The 20,656-nt window shown below is 44.2% G+C and overlaps 2 protein-coding genes across 10 annotated transcripts in view; both read left to right on the top strand.

The window, feature by feature from the left end:
• Positions 1 to 11,627, top strand: part of adkb (adenosine kinase b) — a 164,985-nt gene extending 153,358 nt beyond the window's left edge. For all 3 annotated transcript variants that reach the window (XM_020047526.3, XM_020047524.3, XM_020047525.3), the window contains 3 exons: positions 93 to 207; positions 9,711 to 9,797; positions 10,936 to 11,627. In XM_020047526.3, the coding sequence (XP_019903085.1) occupies positions 93 to 207; positions 9,711 to 9,797; positions 10,936 to 11,060 (327 nt within the window). In that variant the 3' untranslated portion in view covers positions 11,061 to 11,627. The remainder of the gene's footprint in view (positions 1 to 92; positions 208 to 9,710; positions 9,798 to 10,935) is intronic.
• A 4,207-nt stretch (positions 11,628 to 15,834) lies between these two features.
• Positions 15,835 to 20,656, top strand: part of kat6b (K(lysine) acetyltransferase 6B) — a 33,381-nt gene continuing 28,559 nt past the window's right edge. For 2 of the 7 annotated variants that reach the window (XM_010902972.5, XM_010902973.5), the window contains exons 1-2: positions 15,837 to 16,147; positions 18,563 to 19,507. In XM_010902972.5, the coding sequence (XP_010901274.2) occupies positions 18,830 to 19,507 (678 nt within the window). In that variant the 5' untranslated portion in view covers positions 15,837 to 16,147; positions 18,563 to 18,829. Of the gene's footprint in view, positions 16,148 to 16,256; positions 16,453 to 17,267; positions 17,508 to 18,562; positions 19,508 to 20,656 lie in introns of those variants that run through there. The other 5 variants (XM_010902974.5, XM_010902969.5, XM_010902975.5 and 2 more) reach the window with 5 other exon arrangements.

The raw sequence follows: 20,656 nt of genomic DNA on the forward strand, positions 1-20,656 counted from the left end.
TTCGGGGCTGTAGTAGCGTATTCGTTGGGTTAACGGGGCTGCTGGGTGTTATTTCGAACAGGTGGTAAACCAGTCGTATTGTTTGTCCACAGACAGGTGACATTGCGGCGATCGCCCGATGGGCCCAGGCCCTGCCCAAGGTGAACCAGAGGAGACCACGGACGGTGGTCTTTACTCAGGGCAGAGATGACACCGTGGCCACTGTAGGTAAGCAAACCCACTCTGGATCTGGTTGTTTGCCGTAACTATGTGGTTTCAAATCACATTGTTTTACCAAGTATACATACTTCTTTAAAGTATGCAGATATAATGCATTATGATGTTCAAATACATGATGATGTTTAGGCATGACACTCTTTGTAATACCACCTTCTTTAGGTTTTGTTGCTCTCTGTTCTTCCCTGTGGTGAGGTCTGTTTCCCTCCATCCACGGCCAAAAGGATTTAAAGCGTCTTGGGCCTTAGCGCCAACCACATACACTATCTACCGTTTTTAGGATATCGCCTTAAATAGGGGATGATAGATGACTTCTGGTCCCTGGAACAGCACTGTTGGAGATGCTGAATGGCGAAAATATTTACTTTCATGTTTACCTCGAAAATTGACACAAAGTTAGATTTTATTAAACCTGGGTGTTTTGTGTGTTTCCCAAGAGGCAACCTAAACCCTTGATAATGCACTACGTTCAACCAGACGCTCAAAAGGAAGGTACTTTATAGGGGAAAGGGCAGCATTTGGGGCTTACGCATTGTTATAATTATATCGTCATTGACAGACAATGTAAGTTAGATGTTGTTAATTTAAGTCATAATAAGTAATATTGTCAAGTTGACTTATTTTTTTTGAAGTGATTTAAACGCATCAATTCCATTTTCTTCCTTTTTTGCATGAGGCTGTAGCACAGGGTAACTGGTAGGACAGGGTAACTTGTAGGACAGGGTAACTGGTAGGACAGGGTAACTTGTAGGACAGGGTAACTGGTAGGACAGGGTAACTGGTAGGACAGGGTAACTTGTAGGACAGGGTAACTGGTAGGACAGGGTAACTGGTGTCCTGGCAGATTTGCTGGCTGCATCAGCCTAGGATGGTGCCGGGCCTTGCTTTGGGGGAGCCGGGCCTGCCTGCCTGGGGTGGTGTCGGGCCTGCCTGGTGGGTGTCGGGCCTGCCTGGGGTGGTGTCGGGCCTGCCTGGGGTGGTGTCGGGCCTGCCTGGGGTGGTGTCGGGCCTGCCTGGGGTGGTGACGGGCCTGTCTGCCTGGGGTGGTGTTGGGCCTGCCAGGAGTGGTGTCGGGCCTGCCTGGGGTGGTGTCGGGCCTGCCTGGGGTGGTGTCGGGCCTGTCTGCCTGGGGTGGTGACGGGCCTGTCTGCCTGGGGTGGTGTCGGGCCTGCCTGGGGTGGTGTCGGGCCTGCCTGGGGTGGTGTCGGGCCTGCCTGGGGTGGTGTCGGGCCTGTCTGCCTGGGGTGGTGTCGGGCCTGCCTGGGGTGGTGTCGGGCCTGCCTGGGGTGGTGTCGGGCCTGCCTGGGGTGGTGTCGGGCCTGCCTGGGGTGGAGCCGGGCCTGCCTGCCTGGAATGAGGCTACAAGGGGGAGAAGAGGGTTTCATGTTGCAGCTTCAAACAAACACCTACTCGCATGAAAATGCTCACAAGGTTTTCCCATGGTTGTTAGCAAGCTGAAGTCATCATAACCCAGTGGTATTAGGCTAATATTTCTTATTTGGGTAATTCATAACATCGTTATTAAATTAAATGTGATGCTATAGGAACAAAGTATTCTTGTTGAGCAGTTCTAGTAGATGTACAAGTATGCACACCCCATTCAGGCTAACAACATTGTACTCTATCAGGCTAATAAGGGAATTAAAGGATTCCTCATTGTTCAGTAGAAGTGTTTTTTGGCAGCACCCCCCCCAGCTTTTCTTGAGCAGTGGAATCTTCAGTAGTGGAATTCTCTGGGTTCTGTGTTCTACGCTTAAAGAGAAAATGAACCTATCCATTGTGTTGCAGGTATTTTACAGTGATGGATAATGGCCTCCCAGCTCTCTCATTGGTTCCGTATGAAGACAGAGCTGTGTGTCTCAGTCTGTGAACTTTATATAAAATGCATGATGAATGCGGGCGGGATGAAAGACAATGTGTTACTGGTGTCATCTGCAAAGGCAAACATGATAAATGTCAGTGGAAGGTGGTGATGTGTTTGCCAACGGTAAGGCGGGAAAGCAGCAAGGTCGGTGGCTACGGTGGCGTTTGCCGGCTAAAGTGCCGTGGTAGAGTGTCTGTGCCTGCGCTTGCCGTCTGATTCCCATTGGCAGAGCCGAACCAAGGTCAGTATGAAAAGATAATTAACGATATTCCTCTCCATATTTCACATGGAACCGTTCTCCAGTTAGTAATACCTTCCCCCAAGTGACATCAATGTCAGGTGATGGGAGAAAACGACAATTAGTTTGTTCTTGTGTATTTGTTCCTGACCATAAGGATATCAAATCACCTCTTTCAACACCTCCAGGATCAAACTGAACATGCCTAACGTTCCCGGTGTGGTGTCTCTTGGGAACTGGCTGTGAGGGGAAGGAAAAGCGCACTGCTAGCATCTTTAGTTAGTCGCCACAGCAGGTCTCGTTACCCAGCCAGCCACCACCACTGTTGAACTACACTGCTCTTTTGCTTATACACCCATTAAAGCAGTAATTAAGATGGCTGTGCCCTGAACCTCAACGGTGCAGATCTCATAAACGATTGCTGAGTAGTGAGAGGGACGCTGCTCTAATCGCTGATAAGGACCAGATAGATAAAGCCTGACAAGGCTGTGGCTGTACATCCCAAGTGACGCCCTATACCCTTTGAAGTGCACTTGGTTGCACTTTTGGAATGGAGGCTACACCTCTTGTGGTGTTTTAAGGCTCTTGTGGTGTTTTGTCCTTCTACAACACATGGCAGTCTAATGAGGTCATTCCATCCTAGACACAGTGGATTGAAGCTTGGGCTGTTGGACCGAACGTTCAATGTGCGCATCCGTTAAAATATACACACCTTTTGTGTTGTGTTGTCAGACTCGTCCTGCACCTTCGCATGCTTGGTGTTTGTTGAGCCGGCCGCACAGCAAGCATGCAACGCAATGAGCACACTCAGCCTCATGTCAGAAGCACAGCATAAATGTCTCCCAGACAAACACATTTGATTTGAAAGCTTTGATCGGGACCAGCTTATTTTGCGGGGGATGCTGCATTGGTGAATGTATTTTCTGAAGGAAAGGCTTGGCTGAACACAAAAACCACATTGAAAGTAAATATTGTTATTTCCATTGGAGTCTCCCATTATGTCACCAATCCCTGGATAATAACTGGCCAGTCAAGACAGAGTCCCTACCTGTCCAAATCAGTCACACTTCTGTCTCATTTTCATTTTGAGAACCAGTGGCTTTCGGTCCAGTAGCCTAATACTGCTGTACTGTACTTGCGTGTTATTGTTTAGTATTATGTAATGTTTTGTAAAGAGTAGTTTATTCTTTTTTAGTAGCCAGTGGGGATCCTAATTAAATCCCCCTCCCAAATCCAATCAATAGGGTCTATTCAGTGTGTCGCTGACAAATATGATGGGGTACACCAGGATGCCAGGGCAAGCCACTATGCAGAATCTCTTCATTATCCCCAAAATCTTTTCAGAATTCGCTGAGAATGAATTAATCCGCTAAAAGCTTTTTCTCTCTAACATATTTAGTCTATAAGCTGTTTTAGTCTTTTCAAGTTTGTTGTATTGATTATTGGATTCCAGAGCGAATTGAAGGACAATTATTACCAGATGAAAAAAAATTATTTTGGTTCCTTTGTTTGGTCTAGACTATTGAGTAGCCTGATGGTTTAAATGTGTAATTTACAGATTACACCAAATTTGTCAACTACTCTGCTCTACACAGTATTATTCAGAGTAACAGAAAGACAATGAAAAGAGCACATTCTTTTGGGACTTGTTCAAAAGCATTCAGCAAACATATTTCATCAAAGATAAAGAAGAGATTTCAAGGTCAAATTATACAATTACATTAACCCTACAGATCAGTAGATGCTCCTAGAGAATGTCCCTACTTTTCACCCAGAGGAGCTGACAAATGTTCTCAATCTGCATATGGTGTATTGATGAAATTGTGACTAAAAGTTGAACGCGCCTCCTCCCGAATCAGCGCAAAACGAATGCACCTAGCAGGGCCTAGACTAACATGTTGGACAGAGAAATGTCATGAGCTCACCCATGCCCAAATCAGTTTCACATCAACACCCCCAAGAGAAGAAGCTGTTAGGTTCCAGAACCTTCCGGAGGCAGTTAGCAGGGCACATCAGGTCTGCGTCGGGCACACATATTAATGCCCGAGTGGAGCAGCTCTGAGCGGAGGTAGGAACAGAAAGAGATGGAGAAGCTTTGAAGGACGAGGCCTGAATGCTGCTCCTTGCCACCCACACTGACCCAACAACGGAGGAGTCTTAGCAGGGGGACAGAGAGGAGACTCTCACCCGTTTCTCATATACCGCCCCCATCAGGCCACACTCCTCCTCTTCTGGGCTTGTTAATAAAATCCCCCACCAGGGAGTCTCTGGACATTTGCAATGTAGATGGCCTTCACATAGCCTGAACACGATGGCCTTCATGCGCTCTGTTTGCCACAATAAATTGGTCAAGTACTGTTTCTCCACCAGCGGCTCACTGAGGTAACTGTTGCTGGGGAGACCGTTGTGGGAAAGTGTGGTGGAAGCTCTCACGCAAAAACGTCTTGCTTTCTTCGGATCTGCTTTGGTATTCACATGTTTTACCAGGAAAACTGATCCGGATCAGCTGTTCTGCTGTTGCTTCATGAACAAGGGCCCAGATTGTATGTCATATTCCAGTGATGAAATCAATTAGCGCCAGCCTCTGTGAGTCTGACCTCAGCTCTGTTTCTCCTCTCGTCTCCTACCAATGTGTTTTCCTCTCATCTCTCACCAGAGGGATCTTGGTCTACTCTGACATTATTACCTTTACCTGTTGTCACATTGACTCATGTAATACAATAACTGTGTGCCTTTGTTTTTAAACTTCACTCTGAATAAAGGTGCTGGGTTATCAGCATGCTGAAACAGGTTGTTTCTGTTTGCCAGGATAGTGGTAATGTTGTTTTTCCCCAGTTAGGCGGAGAGGTTAAATAATTGTTCCATTAAAAAAAGCCTAATTCAGTGGGTGTCCCTCTGTCCTATGCTGTACTCTAACTGAGCCATGTGGTTGAATGCACACCTCGGAGCAAAAAGCACATTAGTCATTTTGAATGTCTGACAAGCTTCATGTTAATTACAATGTGATGGATTAAAGCAGAGTCGTTAAATTAGCCTACAAAGTGGAATAAGGGCTGGCCCTAGTTTTGGGGGTGCTGGGTTTTGCGGGTGCTGGTTACGATAGGGTTGGAGGCCCCCCCAACTAGGCCCCCCAACTCGTAGCAAAGCATTATCATGGCAGAGAGGAACATTTTCAGTTTTAAAGATAATGCGATGCAAGTCTGTTCATTTAGCCATAGGGCAGAGTTTTTGTCTTCTATTTCACTGCTAATTTCCTGCTAGTCTATACATTTTGCCATGGGGTGGGGAGAAATTATTGTTTTAAAGCACATTTCTACACATTTTATAACTAATTTAATTCAAGTCTATTAATTTTGCCACAGGGCAGTGATAACACTTCTATCAACTTTACAGTTATTTTCTTGCATTTCTATACATGTTGCCATGGGGTGGGGAGAAATGGGATTTGGCTTATGCAAAGGCATGGCACTGGATGGGATGTACTGACAGTGTTCCCACTCAACACACCATTCTGCCAAGGAATTAAAGTGGCCATTGATTTCTAATGAAAAAGAGCATGTCATATTTTAATATGCCAAGCGTGTGTATGTGATCATTATTCAGTGTGTTAAATATCCAGGGTATAAATGTCTTCATTTTTCGCATAACAGTAGCTTGTATTTGTCTCAAACGACTGCAGCGATGTGAATAATGTGCATTGTTCTGGAAAAATATTAATTAACAAAGTACTTAATTGGTGCAGATTTCAAAGCATGTCGACTGTTGAACGAATTCTTTGAGTTAATGATTGGAAAAGCATTCAAGCCTGTTTAATTTGTGTTACGAAGATTAAATAAAACAAAAGCTGAAGAATGGCAAACGGATACCAAGGATGTATTTCACTCTGAAAACAAATACCTCTCTCTCTTTCTGTCTTCCCTTCTTCGAGTTTGAATCAGTGCCGCAGGTTAACTGTTAGAGACTGGAGCGCTTGAATAAACACCAACACACACATTCTGCAGTGGACCTACTCCACACACCATGCCAGCCCCGTACCTCGTTCAATCTGCCATTCAGATCCAGCGTGTCATTACTTCTTCATTGTATTGGTGATGGGAGAGCCTGAGCTAAATGAGGGCAGGTAGAGCGGAGTTAAAATTACTGTCTGCACTTGGTGACCTTCCTCTGGTTTCGGTGAAATGGGAGGTTATTACAACGAAGTGATGTTTTCAGACATGCCGTCGGCCAAAATCAACAGAGACACAGCGTTTTGGCGGCACCGTGTTAATGGACGTTTCTTTGATTTCATTCCCAAACGGGACCCTGTTGACTTTGTAGTGCACTCCTTTGATGGGCTCTTATCTAAAGTAGTGCATAGGGTAGTGGCTTTTGGGGATACAGTCTATGGCAGTTATCTGCCAATGAGGTCTTTCTATTTCCACATCACTGGGGAATATGGTGCACTGGTAGCCTGATCTGGCAGTTTAGTCAGCTTTACTTATTTGAACTTTCCTGTCTTTGGTGAGTATGAAATGAACTGCCAGGAAGGAAGAATTAACAGGCAGCAGAAAGTACTGGCAGGGAAGACAGCAGGAAGGATGAAGGTGGAAGACAGCAGGAAGTACTGGAAGGGAAGACAGCAGAAAGTACTGGCAGGGAAGACAGCAGAAAGTACTGGCAGGAAAGACAGCAGGAAGGATGAAGGTGGAAGACAGCGGGAAGTACTGACAGGGAAGACAGCAGGAAGTACTGACAGGGAAGACAGCAGGAAGTACTGACAGGGAAGACAGCAGAAAGTACTGGCAGGGAAGACAGCAGGAAGGATGAAGGTGGAAGACAGCGGGAAGTACTGACAGGGAAGACAGCAGGAAGTACTGACAAGGTTGAAAGCAGGAAGTACTGAAGGTGGAAGGAAACAGGAAGTACTGGTAGGGAAGACCGCAAGAAGGACTGAAGGTGGAAGACAGCAGGAAGTACTGACAGGGAAGACAGCAGGAAGTAGTTACAGGGAAGACAGCAGGAAGTACTGACAAGGATGAAAGCAGGAAGTACTGAAGTTGGAAGACAGCAGGAAGTACTGGCAGGGAAGACCGCAAGAAGGACAGAAGGTAGAAGACAGCAGGAAGTACTGATGGGGAAGTCAGAAGGACAATGTCTGAGTGTTGGGTTAATAATTGTGTGTTAGTGTGAAGTTAATAATTGTGTGTGTTAGTGTGGGGTTAATTATTGTGTTAGTGTGGGGTTAATTATTGGGTGTGTTAGTGTGGGGTTAATTATTGTGTTAGTGTGGGGTTAATTATTGTGTTAGTGTGGGGTTAATAATTGTGTGTGTTAGTGTGAGGTTAATTATTGTGTAAGTGTGGGGTTAATTATTGTGTGTGTTATTGTGGGGTTAATTATTGTGTGTGTTAGTGTGGGGTTAATTATTGTGTTAGTGTGGGGTTAATTATTGTGTATGTTAGTGTGGGGTTAATTATTGGGTGTGTTAGTGTGGGGTTCATTATTGTGTTAATGTGGGGTTAATTATTGGGTGTGTTAGTGTGGGGTTAATTATTGTGTTAATGTGGGGTTAATTATTGGGTGTGTTAGTGTGGGGTTAATTATTGGGTGTGTAAGTGTGGGGTTAATTATTGTGTTAGTGTGGGGTTAATTATTGTGTGTGTTAGTGTGGGGTTAATTATTGGGTGTGTAAGTGTGGGGTTAATTATTGTGTTAGTGTGGGGTTAATTATTGTGTGTGTTAGTGTGGGGTTAATTATTGGGTGTGTAAGTGTGGGGTTAATTATTGTGTTAGTGTGGGGTTAATTATTGGGTGTGTTAGTGTGGGGTTAATTATTGGGTGTGTTAGTGTGGGGTTAATTATTGTGTTAATGTGGGGTTAATTATTGGGTGTCGGTGGTTTGTGATTGTGGTTAATCATTTTCAAGAGGAAGGAGGCTCCACGTGTGTTATTTGCAACATTAATTAAGACAAACTGTTATATGTGCTAATTAGCTTACCCTAAAACATACCATTTGTATAGTGAGTTATAATCAAAGTGAAAATCAGCTGCTTCTTTGAAAGGGAGGAGAATGTTCTGTGACAGAAGCTGTATGTTTTATTATTGGTGTGATATCAATGTGACCGTTCAGTGGTAGCACACAGTGGTAGCACACAGTGGTAGCACACAGTGGGGCTAGGCCCATCAAAGACGGCTAGAACAGGAAATCTGGTCAGCCAAATCCTTTCATGTGCTTCCTTTTACACAGTGGCTTGATTTGTCTGAAACGGTATCGAATTATTTTCAAAGACATCTACCTTATGCCTAAATTTGCTGTGTAATTCAATAGAATTAGGCTCAGTTGAATGTTGGAGTGGCCTAAGGGTGGTCAAGCCGTATAGGATTCGGCCTCAGTTGGACATGAATCTGACAACAAGCTGTTTCTGTGCATTTACACTCTTCCCCACTGTCTCCTCCATCCAATAAAAAGCATGAATGCCAAAAATCTACCTCAGAAATACCTTTAAAAAAGACTGTTGGAAGGATGTTATCGACTGTGAGTCTTAACTGGGCCCCAGCAATGGGCCCGGGCGTAATGCCCTAGGTTATTACATTCAGTTTGTTTTTAGTAGTTTACTTGTCTTTTCAAGTGTGCAATATATAAAGCAACTGTGGTCATTTGAATTGTTGATGGCTGTGTAACGATTGCAAAGTGAAATTCTGAATTCCCTCGTCGATCTTTCCCAATAACAATCGCTTAAGTCATTCTTTTGTATCTCACACCTGTCTGAAGGCTTGTGTCGGCACTAGGAAATAGTGTGCGTCCGAAATGTCTCTGGGCTCTGGTTAAAAAGTGTGCACTAAATAAGAAATAGGGTGACATTTGGGAAGCACATCTTGGTTTGTTTGAAGATCTTATGTGTGGTTTAGATTGCACTGACATAAGTTCTTGGTTTAATGTCATTCTACACCTCAAGACTGTCATCTGGTATATCATTTTTTTTTGCCTGGCAGTTTCCTTCTTTTGACTTAGCTTCTTTTGAAGTACATGTGCTACTGATAATTGAAGCAATACAGCCCACTGAAGATAAAATACTGCACTTTTAATGGTTTTAATTTCAAGAGATTCTGTGAGTTATGTAAGTGAAACATTTTTGCTCTTCTTTCTTTGCATACAACATATCCATCTTGACATGATGCTTTTCTGAAAGCGTAGACCAATGTGCAGTTTTACTGAATATTGATCTCAACCAAAAGACCTTGTGGCTTTAAACCTGAGGATGTCTTCTGTTTTGAATTGACCGACTGACAGTGTGTGTAGCCTCACGCGCCTCAGAAGCAGACTAGGTATTCTTAGGGTCTTGATCCAAGGTCTTACAGGTTGTAATAATAAACTAAACAACGTGACTAATGACCTCTGTCTTCATTTCCCAGGTGAGAAGGTGACCATGTTCCCCGTTCTGGACATTGACCAGAACGACATCGTAGACACAAATGGAGCGGGAGACGCCTTTGTGGGCGGTACAGTAGACAAATCTTTATCCTCCCTTTTTTCTGCCCCAGTGAACCAGTTATAATTCTCCAGGTTTAGTGTCTGATCTTGTCCAGCGGGTAACTGATTTTCCATTCTCCATCAATAGGCTCTGTGCACAAGCGTATGGACGAACTTCCGCTTTAGCCAGATGTTGGCATATCATTTTCCGGTTTACTTAAGGCGATCACCCGCGTCACCCAAAATTTCAGTTTTTAGTAGATGTCTCCAAGACCTGCCTAAAATAAGCATTAGTGATGTCCATCGAATTGTTGATGCCTGGTCCCCTGCTCCAACAAGCAAGCGGAACAAGGGATTCAAACTCTACGTATCGAGTTATCTGCACAACTACGAGGGTAAGCAGTTTACTGTGGTGTGCCGGCCGGCTATCGGCTAAGCTAGTTAGCGATGTGTTCCTTTTTAGTGTAGTATTAGGCAGGACAATAGAACGCATAAAAATTCACCCTAGCCTCAAAAACGGCAAAAGAACGCTGGCTGAGCTGGACCGCTGGCTGAGCTGGAACGCTAGCGCGTCCCCATAGCAAGTGAATTGAAAAGAACCTTCGTTCAGCCTCTTCTAACCTGAATAAAGCTTAAACTTCCATAGCCTCAAAAAAGCACCAAAACAGGTCTCTTTTATTTTACTACTGTAACCTCATTTCACAACGAAACTGAAAAATAACAACTGGCATAGGAAGTAAACATCTGGTCCTATATGGTATTAATTGCGCTTAAACCTGCGTTATGTGGAAGTATATAAAAGATCTGACTATTTCTAGTCTAGCGTTTGAAGTCATTGAATGGCTCAAGCCATATTTTATGAAAAAGAGGACATTCTCCTGATTAAAATGATGCCCCACTTGTACCTTGAAACTTAATGAGTCACATACATTATATTTCTTTTTTTTTCTCAATACAACAGCATCACTCATCTTGTTGTGAGTTTAGGTGTTTACTAATGCGGATGAGTATTAGTAAGTAAACCGGAAACTGCAATACCGACTTCTAGACAAAAGCGGAAGTTCCTCACTACGCTGGTGCACAGAGTCTATTGTGGCACTGTGATACAACATGTCCTCCGATTCGCTCTTCCACTGACCCGTGCCCTTTGACCCTCTCTCCTCCCAGGCTTCCTGTCGGAGCTGGTCCAAGAGAGGCCATTGGAGGAGTGCATTCGTGCGGGCCACTATGCAGCCAATGTCATCATTAGACGGGCAGGATGTACCTTTCCAGAGAAACCAAACTTCCGTTAATGTGCCATCATCCCCCCAGCACTGCGCTGTCATTTCCACGTCTATTTCCTTACAGCGCCTGGGCCAATAAGCTGTGTGTATTGAATCTGAATGCCTCAAAGGTTGCTACAAGTTTATGACACGTCTGTGGACACAACAGGCCATCGGCATTGTACTGTGTGTCGTAACTTGACTACATTATCGATTGTCAGTGATTGCATTTCCTTTAGTTGATTTTTTTTTCCGTAAGCTTTCCATTTACCATCTGTCTTTTTTAAAACGACTACATTTAATTTCACTTTCATTTAACTGTTTTGACTGTGTGTATCTAAGGGACATGCGTCAAAATATGTGCTCTGCTATTCAACCGTTGCAATGTCTGACAATTAGGACCAGGAGTTTTTCCTGGTCAGGTCAAGATTTGGTCTAGCAAAACTCAGGGTCCTATTATAAATAATGGTTGACTCTCTGAAGTGTAGAGTTTGATTTCATTATTATTTTCCTCAATGTTTCTGTATGACAATAATAAAACTGTTGCCATGACGCACACAGTTGTTCATTAAAACACCAGCCGTGGGTGGTCTGAGACTGTCAATGTCTTCATGCTGCACATCCAATGCCTTGTCATCTTGAATTGACTGAGTACAATAACAAATTCATAGAGGTTTCGATAAGCTGCTCCTTAACGCTAAACCAAAGAAATTTGATGGATGATTAAAGGTGGTTGGGATTGCAGCAACCTAATCGTTTTACACGTCCTCCTGGCTGCGAAAGATGTTCACCGTTACTGAGTTACTGGACAACATGATGGAAAATGGCTTAACCTCAACTATTAACAAACAGGCTTCCAGGCCCAGGCCTATGGCTGCAGTCAATGCACAGCCTGTTCGTTTTAAATATAGTTTTACACTAATTAGTCTTTTCACTAGTTAGAACAGCGCTGAAAAAAATCTAATGTGATCGGTCAAAAGACCAATTAGTGCAGAAAGAGAAAAAACTCCAGTCAGGATGTCTGTGGGAATGCTGCCCCACCGTCTGAGGGGCTCTAACTGGACGCTCTAAGAGCTTCAAGGTCTCTAATATGTCCCAAATGGCTCCCATTTCTCTACAACGTGCCCTCCGTGCGACCAGAGCCGATATTTTCCCTACAGGCCCTGGGTAAAAGGAGTGAACTAACTAGGGAATAGGGTGTCATTGCTGCCTGGGTTGGCAGTGGCTGCAGGTGGTTTCTGTCCGCTGGGGGATTAGTGGTTGGTCTTCACGGGGATCATTAGAGGGGCCTGAAAATTAGCCTGATCCCCTCACAACCCAGCTGTGCTGCCGCCGGGTGTTGGAGACTAAAGACAACCCTGGATTGTGCCCCCCCCCCACCAATCCTCCTGGCACGGGGGAGGGCCTCACGCCCCAGGGAGAGGCCCCTCTCCGTGCCTAAAAAACCTCCTGGCACGGGGGAGGGCCACACGCCCTGGGAGAGCTACCTCTCCGTCCCTACAAACCTCCAGGCACGGGGGAGGGCCACACGCCCTGGGAGAGGCCCCTCTCCGTCCCTACAAACCTCCAGGCACGGGGGAGGGCCACACGCCCTGGGAGAGGCCCCTCTCCGTCCCTACAAACCTCCAGGCACGGGGGAGGGCCACACGCCCTGGGAGAGGCCCCTCTCCGTCCCTACAAACCTCCAGGCACGGGGGAGGGCCACACGCCCTGGGAGAGGCCCCTCTCCGTCCCTACAAACCTCCAGGCACGGGGGAGGGCCACACGCCCTGGGAGAGGCCCCTCTCCGTCCCTACAAACCTCCAGGCACGGGGGAGGGCCACACGCAAGAAATGGATAATGGGTCTTAAGAAGTATTAGTTGTTAGTACCAATGGCACACTATTCCCTATGTATTGTCCACTCCTTTTGACTAAAGCCTATTTTGTCAGCCCCATTTATCTTCTGTTAGTCATCCCCCCACCCAAACAAAAAAAAGAAATAGAGGTTCTGGTCAAAATACTGAGGAATTTAACCTGTGGTCTACCAGCTATATATAATAGACACACACACTGACACCCCCCACACACACCCCAACACCACCCCCCACACCCCCCCCCCCACACACACACACACACAAACTGACATTATGTAGTGTACCATTCGTTAACCTGTTGGGTTGAAATGATAAAACAGCACAACCTGTTTGCATATCATATTTTTCCTTTAATTTCTGGCCTCGTTAAATATGAAGCGGAATCCCATTCAAGCACCTCTTATGAAAAAGGCAGTGGATCCATTTAATGAGGCTGAGTTTATGCATTTATGCTAATCAGGGGCATCTAGGTGAAAACGCGCTCCAGCCAAAATGTTATTAACAACTTTGAGACACTTTTTTTTCATCAGTGTTTTTAAGGTTTCACACAGATGCGCTTTGAAAAGGACCACGTTTCTTATTGGCCGAGATCAGACTGCACAGCAGCTGGTTCATTTGCTTCTCAATATGACAGATGGCAAAACACAAACATAAAGTACGGGTGACAAATCGCGCCATATCCCCTATTTAGTGCACTATTTACGCCAGGACCCACACACATTGACAGACAGGCCCTGGTCAGAAGTAGTGTACCATGAAGGGAATAGGGGGCCTTTTTGGACTCAGGTTCACTCTCCTTTCGCGCTTCACACATTCAAAGATGGTGCAGGGGTCGTGAATGAACCCGAGTGAGGCTAACCATCGGATGGACAAGTTGTGGTGTGTGGAACCGCTGTTGTACTTCGCTTCGTCCTTTCACCGTTTCTGAAAAAAAAAAATGCTGAAGGTATAATACTGTGGATGCTAGTTTTCCTTTTCGCAGCAGCTAAGCATTCCTCATTGTCATTGCTGAATCACGGCTCCTCGCGATTGTGCCACAAATGGCGACCTCTGCCGTGCACTTCCTTGACAAGGGCCCTTACAGTCGAGCTCTGATCTAAAGTGGTGCGTGACTTGCATAGGACTCCGGTCAAAACAAGGGCACTCTGAAGGGAAAAGGGGGCTGTCTGGGGACACGGAAAGAGCAGAGCGGTGTTTTGCCCCGCAGATGGGCAGCAGTGTTCCCGAACAGGACCAGGAGGGCGGTTGGCGAGGACTGAGAGAAAGAGAGAGGGGCTGGGGGATGGGCAGACTGCGGATGGCACATGCTCCGCTTGAGTCCCAAATGACACCCTGTTCTCTATATAGAGCGCTGCCATGAAGGGCTCAGCCACTCCAGTCGAAAGTAGTACACCAGGGGTTCTGTTTGGGACGTACGCTCGGATGCAAATGAGACTGCCGGACCAGTGCTCAGGAGACAGCAGTGTGTGGCTCTGGGAGTCGAGACCTGGCGCCTGGCTTGCTGGGGTCCAGGGTGACATGGATTATATCTACATACAAACAGAGACACACACAGACACATACACAGATCCACAATCACAGAGACACAATCAAAGATACACAGATACACACACTGACAGAGGCACACGAGTATGCGTAGGCAGATTAACACTCACACACAAAGGCAAATTATCCTCTCTGCTTTTGTCTTGATGACGTGTCATCCTAGTTATATATTTATAATTTGAACAACACTGTCATTCTGCTTCTTATGTCAATCTAATTAAAATTTCCTGTGAAATGACCATTGATTATTGTTTATGGCAGATATTATTTCTAGTCTGATTTCTAGGCTATTATTTCTAGTATTGACACTGTAAACTGATTTTTATTTTATTTTGTCACTCAGGTTCAGTACAATCATGTGTCTTTATTATGTAATACCATTTTTATTTGATTACCATTATCAACTGAGATTACATCTAAGTTTTTCCACAATAGATTCGATTTAGCAAAACGAAATGTAACAGATCAAAATGTACTTATTATGTTAACGATAACCTGCAGGACACAGGCTATCCATTATAGTATTTAGCTTTCACATAATAGTTTTTCATACCGGTTCACCACACCAACACATAAATCATTCCCTCCACTGACTTCTTTTCTCCATCTATTTCCTATTTATTAGTGCACTATTTTGACCGTCCTATACATCCTGATTAAATGTAATTCACCACGTAGGATATAGGGGTGTCATTGGTGTCTCATTGTATCCCCTGTCCCTCTTTATGGAGGATGACAGAAGAGGATGTCACCATGTCCTGTCCCCACGTGTCCTACTCAGGTTACGCGTGTTGTGTTACTGCTGTGACAGTCTGTTACATAAATGTACAATGATGGATTGGATTTAATGACAATTTACAGTGCAGGTATTGGCTGTAACATCTCGACGTTGTTGATGGACATTTTCCATAATGCGAATGATACTGTTCATTTGAACTGGTGTCCATTTTGATAGATTACACCTGATCCATTAATGGGGTTCTCTTCCTGTCATACATTAAAATGCAGTTCGGTATTATGTTGTTCCTGAGATACAGAATCAATATTGTGTTTGAAGGTATCATTATTCATAATGTAACGATTTTATGTCATGATCAAGGACTTGACGTCTTCATTATAACAGGATTGGGCCAATCCGACAATACCTCTGGAAACATGAACAATAGATAGTTGCCTGATTCCAAAAGGTGTATGACAAATAAGCTGCAGTTTCTAGAAAGTTATTCGAAGATGGCATTCACTACCAACGTCGGTATGGCTACAGATTTTAATATTGCACTCGCCGCATATTACCTACGTGCACGTGCATATGGGCATCGGTATCGTGTTTTTACATGTTCCCATGACATCCCAAGGTATTTTAATGTGAAAAGTAAAAGTGACATTATACATTTGCCTATGATCATTGTTAGAAGCGCAACTACTACACGGGCGACGGTCAGCTCCACCACACTGAGTGAAGTAGGGATGTCTACACTGAACAAGAAGGGGGAGGGAGGTACCACTTTGTCACAGGCTGCTATGTAGATTAACCTTTCAATTAGTAGTTATCAGGTCCTCTCTGTCTCAGCGCGAGCCTTCAGCGAATCGTTTAGAGATTAAAAATACAAGGAAACCCCCAATGGATGTGCCGCCGTAAGTGTTTTTAAGCCGATCATCGTTTGGTTTCTGTCATCGTGATAATGAAGAAGACTGTATCCGAGAAAAAACTTGAAGAGGTAACTATATTTACGGTAGCTAGCCGATACCTTTTTTCCCCTCACTGGTTACATTCATCCTTGCATGAAACTTGCTTAGGAGTAATTTGTTTAGCCTCCTTGACCAGCATCGGCGCATTTTTTTAAACGATGTAGGCTACATTTCAAAGCGGCTGTAGCCTATATCACCGACTAATGTGTAAACGAGAATGGACCCGCGAGTGGGAGAGAAATGGACGGATCACAAAACTGTAGCGATACATTTATTATTGAAGAACAGTGAAGATGGTGCTACTCTCCGATTACCCGGGTCAACGACTCAGTTTGTATGTGGAATTTTCCCCCCTTGTGTTCATTTTCCGGTTGGAAATACAGGGCAAGATTATCTTGATAATAAGTGTTGTCATGATTTACACGGTAGCCTAGAATGTTGATCGCTGGTTGCTGGCAGGCGCTCGTGCTATGTAGAGAAATTCTATCGCTTGATGGATAGGAAATTCTGAAGGATTATAGTGTGTGTGTGTGTGTGTGTGTGCTCTAGGCCTACTCATTTGGTACACGAGTTAGTGAAAACAGTTTATTATCGGTGCTTGCGTGAATAGGCTGGTAGGTTTCCACAAGAGTTGGAAATAAAAGAGAACAGCAGTTTCTTATGGTGGGGAACGAAGTGTCGGCGTAGCATGCACAACATTAGCACAGTAATAGCCACCGTGTTACAATTTTAAAGCGTGCTGCTTTGAATTAGCAGTCACGTATTCACTCCGTTTTTGCTAATAAATTATGGATTTAACAAAAACAATTAATGTATAAAAAATTATCCATAATTATTTTAAAGTGTAACCAATGTTTCAAGTAGGACTCGTAGTAAAGGTGGGCTAGCGTTTGACATTGGATATAATCTAAATAAATTCCACCAAAAAACAGCAATAACTTACGTTAATGTATAATAATCTAATTCAGATGAACACTTTATACTAAATTGTCCCTTTAGTGCACTGACTTTTATCAAACGACGATAAGTGCGCTGTGTAAATAAAACATTGGTACTCGATACGAGAAGACACCTTAAGAGGCGGGTCAATTGAGTGTAGTGACAGATCAAGCAGCCAACGCAATCCCTTCTTAACTGAGCTCATATAAACTGATTGACATGTACTTTATCAAATCAGAAATCGGATCTGGTCTTTACAGCCAATATTAAAGTTGCTAGGGAGGGCACATTAGTGTAGGTAAGGTTTAATGAGACTCCATTGGATTGTAATCAGCGTCATGTCGGATTTATGTAAACTACAACATTGTAACAAAATGGCGACTGTTTAGGTCACATCAGTAATGCAGGGCATCAATGTTATTTCCTACAACTCATCTGATACAAGTCAAGGTTTGTTACATGTTTTTTATCGCTCGTTCGCGTCTCATGATAGTTTGAACATTAAATTGTGGTCATAGATTTCCGGTAACGATCCCTCGACAGCTGTCAAAGCGCCACAATATGAATTGACGGTGTGCAGCTGACATTCAAGTAGCCCCGACTGCTAAAATTAACTAATCCTTTTTTCCTCTCCTTACGCATCCAAGCTGTCAAACTCGCGTCCAAGAAGTCAAACTCAATTGCCCTTCTTGCGCTGCAGTACATTGTACAGATGATTAGAAAAACAGTTTGATGGATGAAAACATTAACTTTGCCACAGAGTTGTCTAGCTAGCTTAGGCAGCTGGTGATGTTGCAGGAAACAATTAAATATCGGTTAAAAAATAAGATTATATCATAACTAATTCTGATAACATAGATGGCATACTAGCATGTTACATTTTGTCTCCTCCTTGTTAGGATACAGCCAGTGTGTCATGTCAAATTTAATATATAATGGTTATCACGAACTATTGCATGGGGTTAGGCCAGTCAGCGGATTATCGTATCAGACTCCTGCTACGGATTAAGTAACATTTAGCCTATCCTTAACCTCCATGGAGTGTCTACATCTTTGATCTTTCTTAATTGCTAGACTTATAATCCGTCCGTTTCTCTTGAGTTTTGTTGACCATCTTCTGTTGTTGTGTTGACGTTTTCAGTGTGAAACGAGGTATGTTGAAAAAAATCCTCTCAATATTGGTCATGGCTCAGTGGATGAAGTGGTGTGCTTTTAGAGAGGCAGGCCAACTCTGATCTTGTTTTTTTTCCTTTCTGTAATTGGTCTTGACCAATCAGATCAGCTCTGAAAAAGATCTGATGTGTGAAGAAAAGATCTAATGTGATTGTTCGGAAGACCAATTATTAGAATTGGGCACCCTGTGTACACATCTAATTGGGTGTTAGGCCAACTGGGCGAAACTAATAGGGAAATGTTGGCTCAGTTATTGATTGTTAGATTGTGGAGAATTATTTAGCAGCTTTTGGTCTTGTTTCACGCTATTATTATTTATTTCTGTGTTCTAGGTGTCTTTTGGATCTTGAAGGAATTGTGCGACAGCGTCTGGACGAATCGTGTTCCAGGTCTAAGGAATTTACCAACCGTTTTCACCGACTATTTCGCGTGGTTACATGAGATCCACCGCGTTGGAGGATTTACTTTGGAGAGAGATTGACGCTGAGGTGGAACATTACGGTTCGAGCTTCTCCTGATGTGTTGGATGTACCAAATGTTTTCCAACTTCAAGGGGAAATCTCTATGGATCTCTTTCTCCTGAATCTCATTGTTTAACCATGGTAAAACTTGCCAACCCTCTGTATACGCAGTGGATTCTAGAAGCAATACAGAAGATCAAAAGGCAAAAGCAGAGGCCTTCAGAGGAACGGATCTGTCATGCGGTGGCCACGTTGCGTGGCTTGGACAAGCGGACCGTTCTGGAGCAGTTGGAGCTGGGCGTTCATGATGGTTCCATTCTCAAAGTGACCAATAAGGGGAGTGCGTCGTACAAAGACCCCGAGCACCCTGGAAGAGGAATATCTTCGTCATCGACGTCTTCATCGGCAACAACGTTATCAGTAAAACCTTTAAGTGCAAACCCCTCTGTGCCATCGTTGAAAGGATCTACAGGATCTATTTGGAATCCAGGTGACCTCCGTCACGTTGATTGGAATAAAATCCTGAGGAGGGCAATTGAGGGTCTGGATGATACCGATGGCTCTTCTTTGAGGAACATCGAGAGGTATTTGAGGAACCAGGATGATCTCTCGCATGTTCTGGACAACCCGGGGTTCCAGCAGAGGTTACGGCTGGCCGCGAAAAGGGCGGTCAACAATGGGCGACTGTCCAAAAACGGCCCGCGCTACAGGTTGAATCAGGGTGGGTGTGGACCAGACGGGAGGGGTCAGAGGGGTCTGGGTTCTTCCCCAGTGGCTCTTCCATGTGTCACTCTTCTTCCACATGAGAGAGACCAGGTACAGTATGCTGACGCCTGCCTCCGTATATTTCTCTGCTTATTGTAGCATATTCCAGTGTTACAGTAGCCCTGATCCCCTCTCTTCACGTCATACAGTGTTTTGGTTCTCTTATGTTGCCTAAACATCTGCCTGTTACCATGGTTACTCCATGGATAATCAGTCTGAAACATGTCGCTGATGAAACTAGACAGAATGTTGTATAGGATTATATTTAAATTTACTGTTCTGGTGTTCTGTCCTTTGGCCCAGTGGGAAGTGAACTTTCAATGTCCAGGTATTATGTTACTGACTTTTTTTTGTGGCTGGTGACTGTCTGTTGACATGACAGTTAGCTGAACACAACTGATGAAGTAGAAGTTCCCTCCCAATCAGTGGGAACTATATGATGTTTGTTTTGCTTTGCAGTAGGGTTTGTAAATATAAACCAGAAATCCAGACTCTAAAACCATGTAAAGTATGCTGGTCTCTACATTTGGGTTACACTTTCCTGATGATACTTTGTCTTAGATTACTTTCCAAATGAAGCCAAAAACAGAACACAACAGGTTCAATATATTGTAATTGAGTTATTTCAACACTTGGGAAATGTGGCCTTACATTTTGGAGATGAGATTATGAATGTGACTTCTGAGATGTTCACAGTCCTGCAGGCCAGTGAATGTGGAGGAGCAAAGATGGAGCTCACCTGTCTGTGACCAAACGCAGCCATTGACAACAAAGACCTAATTGGAATGAATTCATTTTGGACCACAGTCACATGCACGTGTGATGTGTGCTAATTGGCTAACATGTCTGTCGGACTGAATCACGTCCGTGACACCTGTTGGACATTTTCTGAGTCCCTTTAAGGAATGGGTGTCCACGTCAGCCGTGCTTTTCTTTGATTCTCTGAAATCCAGAGGCATCTGTTTGTTTGCAGACTCTGCAAAAACAAGTTCTGTCTGCAGCTCAGTTGGTTGAACATCGTATCTGTAATTCCGGCATAGTGGGCCCACAACTTGGTCAACCTGGAACTGAAGTCCTGAGTAATTTGTCAGATGTTCAATTCATGTTCTGGGTCCATTTGAGTTAAGAGACTGGGATAGTACCCATGAGATGGACCCTCTCCACTGGCAGGGTACAGGCAGGTCTATGGTCCTGAGATGC

Source organism: Esox lucius, chromosome 6 (genome assembly GCF_011004845.1).
Source record: "Esox lucius isolate fEsoLuc1 chromosome 6, fEsoLuc1.pri, whole genome shotgun sequence".
Taxonomy (NCBI): Eukaryota; Metazoa; Chordata; class Actinopteri; order Esociformes; family Esocidae; genus Esox; species Esox lucius.